This window comes from Ursus americanus, chromosome 3 (assembly GCF_024610735.1).
Source record: "Ursus americanus isolate L20-20 chromosome 3, mUrsAme1.1.p, whole genome shotgun sequence".
NCBI classification, from domain to species: domain Eukaryota; kingdom Metazoa; phylum Chordata; class Mammalia; order Carnivora; family Ursidae; genus Ursus; species Ursus americanus.
The window spans coordinates 16,004,877-16,017,046 of NC_142129.1; the positions used below are offsets into that span (position 1 = coordinate 16,004,877).

Sequence of the window (12,170 nt, forward strand, 5' to 3'; positions counted from 1 at the left end):
ACTCTAAACTCACGTGGGCAAAAGACCGTATCTTCTTATATTCCCTGTGCCAAGTCCATGGCTATCTCAATAAGTGTTTGTTACAGTAATGGAAAGTGTAATCAGAAGATAGGCCCTATATATAATATAAAAGGTAACAGTAGAAAGGAATATATAGTAGGGATAAGATTAGTTGTATAGGCAGTAAATAATACAGGAATTTGGCAGGGAAAAGGTATCAGGGGAAAATTTCCAGAAAGGGTAAGAGGGAGCTGAGAGATAAAGGAGGAGCGTGGAATATGTAGAAAAGAAGTGAAATGGGTAAGGGCATTTCAGACAGCAAAATACAGAGGGACAAATGATCTTGTAGTAAAGATGGGATGTCCAGTTAATAAATAATGAAAGACTTTTGCAACAATGTTAGAAAAGTGGATAATGTTGGTAAAACTATTTGTCCTTAATGGGAGATGATGTTGGAAGACAAGAATTTTTTGGATATATACAATCTGAATTGAAGTGGCATCGTTGCTGTAGGCATAGATTTTGGGATAATGTATGTATAGATAACTGAAGTCTAAAGATTGGGTACATATCTAATGCAGAGAATATGGAAAATGTGAGTTCTGTGCAGTTCAAATTACTTACTGATTTTTATAAACATAGAGTTGAACTTGTATTTATGAATATCTCCCCTAATATGCCAGACGAATTAGGGACAGAAGTAGGGCTTAGGATCCTATTTTGATGGCACAGATGTTATTGTGTTGTAGATAAAAATAGGGTTAATATAGTAAATCAATGGAATGGAATTTACCCAGAACCTTATTATCATCATAACTGAATTATATCTAGAGCCAAATCACTTATGTGATTTAGATGATAAGATTTGGGAAGTTTGAGCTAATAAGATTTAGGTGAGATTTTTGGGTTTTGAGTTGATACCTTAATGCCAGTGAGACCTTTGGGGACCTTGGAGGGAATGAATATTTTTCACATGGGAAGGATGTGAATCACGGGGGCCAGATGGTGGGAGATGGTAGGTAGAATTTTGGCCTTTATGACCTTTGCTATTTGGTATCATGCTTGTTGGTTAGGTTAATTTACCTGGCAAAAAGACTTCTTTAATGTTATTGAGGTCAATAATTAGCTGGCTTTATACAGGAAGATAATTCTGGGTTATCTGCGTGGGCCCAATGTGATACCATGAGCCCTTCAAAGCATAAGTGGAAAGTTAAGTAGGAAGTCAAAGAGATGTGGTAGAAGGGAAGTCAGACAGATTTGAAGTGTCAAAAGCACTTGATGTGCCCCTACTGGCTTTGACAGTGGAGGGGATCCCAAGCCAAGGATTCCAGGAGAGCTATAGAAGTTGAGAATGAACTCTGGCCAACAGCCAGCAAGAAACAAAAGCTTCACTTCTCCAGCTGCAAGGAAATAGGTTTTGCCAACTATCTGAGTAAACTTTGAAGTGAATCCTTTTTTTTTTTTAAAGATTTTATTTGTTTATTTATTTATTTATTTATTTAGAAAGCATGTGTGAGTGGGGGGAGAGGCAGAGGAAGAGGGAGGGAGAGAATTGCAAGCAGACCCTGCTGTGTGTGGAACCCAACGTAGGGCTTGATCTCATGACCCTGAGATCATGACCTGAGAGGAAATCAAAAGTTGGAAGCTTAACCGACTGAGCCAACTAGGCACCCATAAAAGTGAATCATTTTTAGAGCCCCCAGAGAAGAGCCCTGCAGGCTGACACCTTGGTTTTGGCTTTGGAAGACCCTAAGTAGAGGAGTCAGGAGAGCCCACTCCAGATTTTGGCCTAGGGAATAAGAAAATAAACGGATGTTTTAAGCTACCAAGTTTTCAGGAATAGAAAAAGAACACAATTAATGTTAGTGTCCAATCAGTTTATAAATAGGCTATGGCCTAGACATCCACAGTGAACATTTAGATCTCACTTGGTTACACCCTGTCCTTGTGGAAGAGGAAGATGGGCAATCGAGTAACTGCAGCAATAAGCCGTGGATGCTTCCACTACTGGGGATACTCTTGCGATGCTTTGAGTATTATTGGCATTTCTTGAGAATGGCCTTTCATGGTTGACCTTATACCAATTAACAGATACAACTTCCTTAAAGGAACAAGAACACTTAAACCTTCTTACTGGTCCTTTCCCAATTCTGTATGTCCCCTTTTCTTGATGTAGTTGGAGACCATGTTCCTTGGACCTTCTCAAAGAGCTGTCAATTCTTATACATACACATAGACATATTCAGCCACTCAATACTTTAAGAGCCAATAAAGAATGATGAAGTACTATTATTTGCAGACCATCCCTTGCTTTCTTAGGGACTGGCTTCTGCAGGGAGTGGGGAAGCTCTAACACCACCCAACATCTCTCTCAGCTCCCCAGTCAACTTTTGTTTCTGAGGCTCTTTGGCGTAGGGTAGATATTAAAACAGAAAAAGTGTTTAATCGCCAAGGCGGACTCAATCAGAGAGTCAGCAGTATAATACCATAACACTGTTAGCTGAGATAACAGAATATACCTCCATCTTTTCTGTTCTCAGGGCGAAGGAATATGTGTGACTCTCCTACCTCATTATCTTTCTGACATCTCTCGAAATGCTAATGCCTTAATCTTGTTTAGTTTTACATATTAATTGAATTTTATCTAGTTAAATTACATCTGAAGTGACTGTTTTCACCAGCTGTGTCAGTGAAATCACCAAAAACTCGGTTTATTTACTAATTTTATTCTACTCTTTTGGGTCTTTCAAAACATTTTCTATCTCTTGAGAGAAAACTATTTCTTTAAAGGGGGGGAAAAGAAGTTAGACTTATAGGAATACCCCTTAAGAATGTGAATCTTTTACAAACCGTAAAGTAATGTTTTTAAAAAGTACATGTTAATGTACTTGATGCATGATTCACTTGATAGCTGTGTATGTTAGCTCCCTGAAAAGTTCTATGCCAGAACTGGGGGTGCCATTTTCCATTTTTTTATTATAACTTGCTTGATAGCCAGATCTTTCTTTCTTTCATTCTTTTTAAAATTAGGGATTATGTACCCATGATAAATTATAAAGCAACAGAAGTTCTAATTTTGCCTCCGGTTCCATAAAGAGTTAATGCAACTGAAAATGGTACCCAGCCAAACAGAAAGGTTAAAAAACAAGCAAAAAAACAAGCAAACAATGTTCTTAGCAACCAAATTTATCCTAAAGGCCCATGCTATAAAAAATGGTGAATTCTGGGTCCACAAATGGGGACCAGGGAGATAGAGCACTAAGTACCAATTTCATCACTTTTTTTGTTTAGTATAGCCTGTAAATTAACCTTCAACTTTTGTTTGTTTCTAGGGTTCAGAGTACTTAATTCAATAGAATAGAGCGAGTGTTTAAGGAGAGGTGTGAGATACAGAAACTTAAATATGTAAAAACTCCCAAGAGCCAGTTTACAACATACTACCTTATTTTTTTTTAAGTTTGCAAGCTTTCGCCCAGTTTCCATGTTAGGTGCTAATATTATATTCTAATAATCATGAAAATAATCTAACGATCCTAGGTCTAGGATTATTCCCTGAGATTGTGTAGGTCTTACTCTGCCCCATTTTGGTGAGTGAGCTCTTTCGTACTTTTCTTCATCTAGACAGTTGTTGAGATTTGCCATTCAAATGTAGGGCCAGTACTTGAACAGTTTCAGCTAGTCAGCCAGCTGTCTGAGGAGAAACAATTTGAAGAGAGGCCTTGCCCTAAGAAGGGGTTAATGAGCATATGGGATAAAATAGCAGAAGGCAAAACATTGACAGTGGGTTCCATTGGAATGTCTTGGAATTCTACTAGAAAGAATGTAAGGAAATAATATTTCACTTAGGATTTTATAATCCCTTGAATTCATGTGAACATTGTCTGATGCAGATTCTTGTTTAACCTTCTTTGTGCCCTTCAACCTATATAACAAACAGACCAAACACAAAATTAAACCATTTTTCACCCACAGCCTTTGCTGTCGTATGCCCTGAGTCCATTTAGCAGTTCACCTGCATATATGTATATTTATGCATCTCCAGTAAATCAAATGACTTTTCAAGGCCTGTTATAAACAAAAGCACAGATGGTAGTTGGGAGTCTTGGTAAAATGTGAAAGCAAATTCTCTATTGATTTTTAACCAAATTTCCCATACTTAATTACATTTGGAAGCTGCATACATGGTTTACAAAAGACGTGCCCTATGGAGGTCAAAGCAAATAATCACCCCTTATCACCCTCCTTGTCCTATCACCCCTGCCCTGGATCCCTGCCAGCCCTCTATTCTGAATAGAGTCCAGAGTGTCTCAACTTTTAATGTGCATGCAAATCACCTGGAGAACTTGTTAAATCATGATTCCTAGACACCACCCCCTAAACATTATAATTCAGTAGGTCTGGGGTTAAGAGCCTAATAATTTGCATTTCTAACAAGCTTCCAGTTGATGCTGATGCTGCCATTTTGGGGCTACACTTTTGTAGCACTGGACAACTATACCAACTGGCCTGTAACTAAGGGAAAGATGATAATAAGGCTGTTGACTCTGTTGGATCTGTGGGGTGGGGAAGGAAGGGGAATAAGTAAGAGTGTTAATGGAAGTCACTACCTTTAATGAGGTCTCTCTAACAAAACTACCTTTTTCCTTTCACAGAAGCAAATCCAGAGAAATTCAACAGTCGTTTTCGAAATAAAATGTTCTATGCAGGGGTAAGTATATATGATATTTTATAATTATTACATATTATTTAATACTAATTAAATACTAATTACTTGTTGGTAATAAGGATACTAAGTATATGAAAAATAATTACACTTCTCAGATGTTTACAAGCATTTCTATGTATGATTACAGTTTAATGTCTTGGTTTAAAATTAAGATGTATTTAAGTTGGTAGAAAGGGAGCTGGTGTTCATCATCTCTGAACTTTAAAGCCTTAAGGCTTCCTGTTGTACTGAGGATGATATTCAAGGAGTGATATGAAAAACATCAAAGCCAATCTAGAGAATGGGGGAGTTAGGCAGACTGAAAGATGTATGGAAAGTCTTGGGTAAGAATGTGGTTTGCACAGGAGTACATATGCATCAGTGTTTGGATGAGAAATTGACAGAGGGTGGGCAAGTTTCTCACGGAAGCATATACGTGAGTAAAGGAGGTCTTTTTTCCTTTTCCTCGGGGACAGCTCTAGGGATGAATGGTCAGAAAGAGGGCGCAGTGGAAAGGCCTCCAAAATACTGATTCAAAAAACATGTAGTTTAAATTTATACCACCGGATAGAGAGAAATGAAATAAAAGGGGAGCAGGTGAAGCAAGGCATTCTTAGTGGCAAGTTAAAGATGGTATCAGCACCCTATGGTCAAGTAGGAGGTCAGGAAATGTCATCAAAACAAATCTTCAAACTGACCCTTGGAATTACCTACTTTTTGACTTTTCTACTGTGTTCTTAAATTTTATTATAGGTTATAGTTTGAAAACAAAGAGAGTTTTCAGGTTGACAGCCACTGCATTTTGCTTTGCGTTTAGTAAGAAATGAATTTCTTTATATTTTGAATAATTTAGAAGCAAAGATTTGGCATAACCATGTGATTAAGTTTGGTTTTTTTTTTCCCCCTTTATTTCCTTGTGGTATAGGCAGCTTTTTCTGATTTCCTACAGAGAAGTTCTAGAGATCTATCCAAACATGTTAAAGTTGTTGTAAGTATTGAACGTATTGACTCAGTTCATTTGAATATAAATATGCGTGCTGCAGAAAAACATACGCCAAATACCATTTTATATTCTTACATTAATCAGTGGGCTACATTAATTCCAGAGATCATTTACTGTAGTTCATTCTGCCAACATTTCTGAGAATATCTCTCTCTGTTGGCAACTATCTTAATTGCTGGGGATGGACAGACAGTTTCACTTTTGAAGAAACTCACAGTTCAATCACAGAGAAAGGCATGTACGTCATTACGTAACACTATAATTAATACGGCTGACTATGTATGGAATATGGTGGTGGCACAAAGAGGGAAATGGAAACTGACTGTGGTGAGTCCAGGGAAATTCTCATCAAAGAAGTGATGTTGGGCTGGGTCTTGATGTAGAAATAGGTGCTCACCCAACAAATATCTTTATTTCAGGGCTACTTGAGGACTCTCCATTTTGGAAAAATGTGTTCATTTTATTTTTTTGTGATGATTTGCTCTGTAGGCTGGCCAGGGTTCTTCACCACTGAATGGTTGGTTGGTTTGTTTTTGTTGCTACTTCATCCTGCATTTCTATCCCAGGTTTTCAGACATACACTCTTTGGAGGCATGAGAGAGGGAAAGTCACCTTTTCTCTAGAGGCTATATTTTAAAATAGCTTGTCATTAGGGGCACCTGGGTGGCTTAGTTGGTTAAGCGCCTGACTCTTGGTTTCTGCTCAGGTCATGATCTCAGGATCATGGGATTGAGCTCCAGTTGGGCTCTGTGCCCAGGACAGGGTCTTCTTGGGATTCTCTCCCTTTCCCTTTTGCTCTTCCTCATGCATGCGTTCCCTCTCTCTCTCTCTCAAATAAATAAATAAAATATTTAAAAATAAAAATAAGATGACATATCATTATTTATTAAGAAAGACATAAGGATGAGCTGGGGCGCCTGGGTAGCGCAGTCGTTAAAGCGTCTGCCTTCGGCTCAGGGCGTGATCCCGGCATTCCGGGATCGAGTCCCACATCGGGCTCCTCCGCTGGGAGCCTGCTTCTTCCTCTCTCACTCGCCTGCTGTGTTCCCTCTCTCGCTGGCTGTCTCTCTGTCACATAAATAAATAAAATCTTTAAAAAAAAAAAAAAAAAGAAAGACATAAAATGTTTCCTTATAGTAACCAAGTTAAAATAAGGAGCAAACATGACTGTTTTACATAATTGATAAGGAGAAAGAAAAAGAGAAAAATATTTGGGGAAGAAGGAATGGGATATAGAAATGCTTAAATTTATCATAGCATAGGTAAAGAATAGAATATGTGATGAGAGGGGACAGAACAACAGAAATACATTAAAATACAGAAATACAGAAGGAGCTCCAGTGGTGCAATCAGTTAGCACTCAATACTTATAAGGAAATACAGAAAACAAATATATAGGTGTATAGAGAAGCAGGAGAAGGATACAAATTAAAATTTGTCATCACCATGCAGCAAAAGCAGTTCTAAGAGGGAAGTTTATAGCAATGCAAGCCAGGTCTATCTCAAAAAAACAAGAAAATCTCAAGCAACCTAACCTTATACCTAAAGGAGCTAGAAAAAGAACAGCAAAGCCCAAAACCAGTAGAAGAAAGGAAATAGTAAAGATTAGAGCAGAAATAAATGAAATAGAGACTTAAAAAGTAATAGAAAAGATCAATAAAGCCAGGAGCTCATTCTTGGAAAAGAGAAACAAAATTGGTAAACCCTTAGCCAGATTCATCAAGACAAAGACAACGTGGGCTCAAGTAAATAAAGTTAGAAGTGAAGGAGGAGGAATAATAACACCACCACAGATATACAAAGGATTTTAAGAGAATATTGTGAAAAATTATATGCCAACAAATGGGACAACCTGGAAGAAATGGATACACTCCTAGAAACATATAAACTTCTAAAACTGAATTGGGAAGAGAGAGAGAAAATTTGAACAGACCAATTATTGGCAATGAAATTGAATCAGTAACCAAACTCCTGACAAACAAAAGTCCAGGACCAGATGGCTTCAGGGTGTGGATTCTACCAAACATTTGAAGAAGAATTAATACCTATTCTCAAACTATTCCAAAAAATAGTTGAGGAAGGAAAGCTTCCGAATTCATTCTATGAGGCCAGCATTACTCTCATACCAAAACCAGACAAAGACACCACAAAAAAAGAAAACTACAGGCTGCTATCTCTGTTGAGCATAGATTCAAAAATCTTCAACAAAATATTAGCAACTGAATTCAACAATACATTAAAAAAAATTATTCACCGCAGTAATGTGGGATTTATTCCAGGGATGCTAGAGTGGTTCAGTATTCACAGATCAATCAACATTATAGACCACATTAACAAGAGAAAGGAAAAAAATCACGTAATCATCTCATAGATGCAGGAAAAGCATTTGACAAAGTACGACATCCATTTATGATAAAAACTCTCAACAAGTAGGCTTAGAGGGAACATACCTCAACATAATGAAGGCTATATACAAAAAACCCAAAGCTAACATACTCAATGGTGAAAAACAGAACTTCTCCTCTAAGATCAGTAACGAGACAAGGATATCTATTCTCTTCACTTTTATTCAACATAGGACAGGAAGTCCTAGCTGCAGCGATCAGACAAGAAAAAGAAATATGGCATTTATATTGGTGAAGAAGTAGTAAAACTGTCACTATTTGCAGACAACATCATTATATATACATAGAAAACCCTAAAGAGTCCACAAAGAAAAAAAAGAACTACTAGAACTGATTAATGAATTTAGTCAAGTCACAGGATACAAAATTAATATACAGAAATCTGTTGCATTTCTATACATTAATAATGAAGTAGCAGGAAGAAATTAGGAAAACAATCCCATTTACAATTGCACCTAAGGAAATGAAAGACCTGTACCTGAAAACTCTAAAACACTGATGAAAGAAATTGAAGATGGCACAAAAGGAAAGATATTCCACGCTCATGGACTGGAAGAACCAATACTGTTAAAACGTCCATACAACTCAAAGCAATCTTTGGATTTAATGCAGTCCCTACAAAAATGCCAACAGCATAGAACAAATAATACTAAAATTTGTGTGGAAGCACAAAAATCTCCAAATAGCCTTTCTTGAGAAAGAAGAACAAAGCTACAGGCACCTGGGTGGCTCATTCAGTTAAGCATTTGCCTTTGGCTCAGGTCATGATCCTGGTGGTCCTGGAATTAAGCCTGGCATCTGACTCCCTGCTCAGTGGGGAGTCTGCTTCTCCCTCTCCCTTTGTCCCTCCTCCCCAGCTCATGCTGTCTCTCACTACCTCTTTCTCTCTCAAATAAATAAAATCTTTTTTTTTTAAGAAAAACTGGAGTTATCACAATTCCTTATTTTAAGATATACTACCAAGCTGTAGTAATCAAAACAATATCATACTGGCACAAAAATAGACACACAGATCCAGGGAACAGAATAGAGCACCCAGAAATAAACCCATGCTTGTATGTCAATTAATCTATGATAAAGGAGGCAAGAATATACTATGGGGAGAAGACTGTCTCTTCAATAAATAGTGCTGGGGAAAATGGACATCTACATGAAAACGAGTCAAACAAGACCACTTTCTTATACCATACACAAAAATAAATTCAACATGGATTAAAGACCTAAATATGAGACATGAAACTATAAAACTCCTAGATGAAAACATAGGCAGTAATCTCTTTGAGATTGGCCATAGAAATATTTTTCTAGATATGTCTCCTAAGGCAAAGGAAACAAAAGCAAAAATAAACTACTGGGACTACACCAAAATAAAAAGCTTCTACACAGTAGAAGAAACCATCAACAAAACAGAAAGGCAACCTATTGAATGGGAGAAGATACTTGCAAATGGTATATCTGATAAGGGGTTAATATCCAAAATATACAAGGAATTTACACAACAACACACACAAAAATCCAATTGAAAAATGAATTTTTCAAAAATCCAATTGAAAAATGAATTCAGAGGACCTGAATAGACACTCTTCCAAAAAGACGTACAGATGGCCACATGAAAAGATACTTAACATCACTAATCATCAGAGAAATGCAAATCAAAGCTACAGCTAGGTATTACCTCACACTTGTCAAAATGACTAGAATCAAAAAGACAAGAAATAACAAGTATTGGTGAGGATTTGGAGAAAAAAGGAATCTTTCTGCACTATTAGTGGAAATCCAAAGTGGTACAGACACTGTGGAAAACAGTATGGGGATTCCTCAAAAATTTAAAAATAAAAATACTATACGATCCAGTAATTCCACTACTGGGTATTTACCCAAAGAAAATGAAAACTCAAAAAGATATATGTACCCCTATGTTTATTGCAGCATTATTTACAAGAGCCTAGATATGGAAGCAACCCATGTGTGCATCAATAAATGAATGGATAAAGAGGATGGGATGTGTGTGTGTGTGTGTGTGTGTGTGTGTGTGTGTGTGTGTGTGTGTAGATAGATACAAATAGTTTTGGAGACAAATGATGACTTCACTGGATAAGCACTGAGTAATGCACAGGGATGTTGAATCATCATGTTTTACATCTGAAACTAATAACACTGTATGTGAATTATACTTTAATAAGAAAAATTTGTAATCACCAACTAGTAAAGCACGTGTGAGACATCAGTCTCTTGACTCAGTTGAAAGAGACAGAGGCCATTACCACTGGTATCAATAACCCTTGGCCTTACTTTCAGGAGGTCAGTTCTCATGCAATAGCAGTGAAAACAAGCATCTTTTAGTAGTAGAGATTCTTGAAAGTAGAAGTACTGCTTTTTAAAGCTGGAGGCAAGAAAGACAGTGGTCCACTGAACTACGAAGATCTTTTATTGATAAAATTATGGTTATTAAATTTAAGTAACAGCAGCCTCCCTGTTCCTTCAGCTGCTGGCAACCCAACCAAAAATAAACTTGCCCTACTTTTCCAGTATTTTTCATATTGAGAGAAATGGCCAGGGGTCAACGCCATATTGAGTGGCGTTTACTGTTCACTTCAGCTGCAGTGAAATTAAACTCTGTATACTCCCTAACCACTAGACAGTTTGTCTCCCATGTCTAGCAGTCCCCCTAATGAAGAATATCTCACTCATGGGTGCCTATATAGCGGGATTAAAAGAAGCTTGCAAAGAGGCCAAAATGGCAGCCAGATAACTAGGAAAGATTTGGTATCAACCAATACAGGCAAGACTCCAGGTGAATTAGTTTGTGTCATCCTATCTTTTTTGTGAGGAGAAAAAAAAGAAAACATTAGTAACAAAATCTAAACAATCGGGATTCATTCCTACCTTTATGAGGTATATGGCTTTGGGGGTATCATGTAACCTACCAGAAGAGTTTACTTTCCTCGTTTTAAAGCAGGCATAATAAGACACATCTTTGAAACAACTACTGACCATTGCGATGTGTCATACAGGGACACAGGATATTTCTATAAGGACATCACTGTATGTTTTTTGAGTGAGAGATGGAAAGGATAGAAGATTAGCTAGAGAGATTCAATGTATAGGTAACAACAGACCATCTCATTTTTGCCACAGGGTGAAGTCAGTGTTTCTGAGGTAGTAGTTAGTCTCTCACATAAATGTAGTTTGTATGACTACTGCATCAAAAAAGCATAGGACAATAACAAAATCCTATGTATAGCATTATTTGTTCTCCTTCCCATGTTTTCTTCTTCTTATGATTTATCAATATGTGAGCTTGTGTATAGGAACATTTTATGTGCAGATATTTTCCTTTATGTGTTTGAAATAGGAGGAAGGTTGAAAGCTGCTGTTCTTTTTTCCCCAGATTTTATTTATTTATGTGAGAGAGAGAGAGAGAGCATGAGCTGAGGGGAGGAGGGAGAAGCAGGCTCCCAGCTGAGCAGGGAGCCTAACTCAGGGCTCCATCCCAGGACCCTGAGATCATGACCTGAGCCAGAGGCAGAAGCTTAACCAACTGAGCTGCCCAGGTGCTGTTCTAAAGACATACACAACTTAAAGGCAGTAATATGTAAGAAAACTTTGTGAAGCATGATACATGGTAAATTGTACTTTTCTATAATTTGATACATTCCCAGAATCACTGACATGTTTCCTAGGAAGAAAAAGTATGAAGGGCACGTATTGCATGGTGCACTAGGTGTTATACGCAAGTAATGAATCATGGAACTTTACATCGAAAACTAGGGATGTACTGTATGGTGACTAACATAATATAATAAAAAATTATTATAAAAAAGAAAATTTAAAAAGATTTCTGTTCTAAATACAATAATTTTATAGTTTTTTTCTGTAAGGTAAACAATACTGCTTTGTATGCTATTAATTATCACATCCTATTTTTAAAGTTTTAGTTACTTTCAGCACTCAGTTTTGATAATTTAAGATATTTTCCTTGGTATAGTCATCTAACAACTCATTCCAAGCGCTTAAATCAGGAGACTGCAATGTTTTCTTTGTGTCTGAGGATATT

General features: G+C 37.2%; 1 protein-coding gene across 2 annotated transcripts in view; it reads left to right on the top strand.

Annotated features, from left to right (window-relative positions):
- DGKI (diacylglycerol kinase iota) overlaps positions 1 to 12,170 on the top strand; it is a 422,277-nt gene that overhangs the window by 245,548 nt on the left and 164,559 nt on the right. For both annotated transcript variants that reach the window (XM_087860802.1, XM_045792572.2), the window contains 2 exons: positions 4,653 to 4,708; positions 5,631 to 5,693. In XM_087860802.1, the coding sequence (XP_087716928.1) occupies positions 4,653 to 4,708; positions 5,631 to 5,693 (119 nt within the window). The remainder of the gene's footprint in view (positions 1 to 4,652; positions 4,709 to 5,630; positions 5,694 to 12,170) is intronic.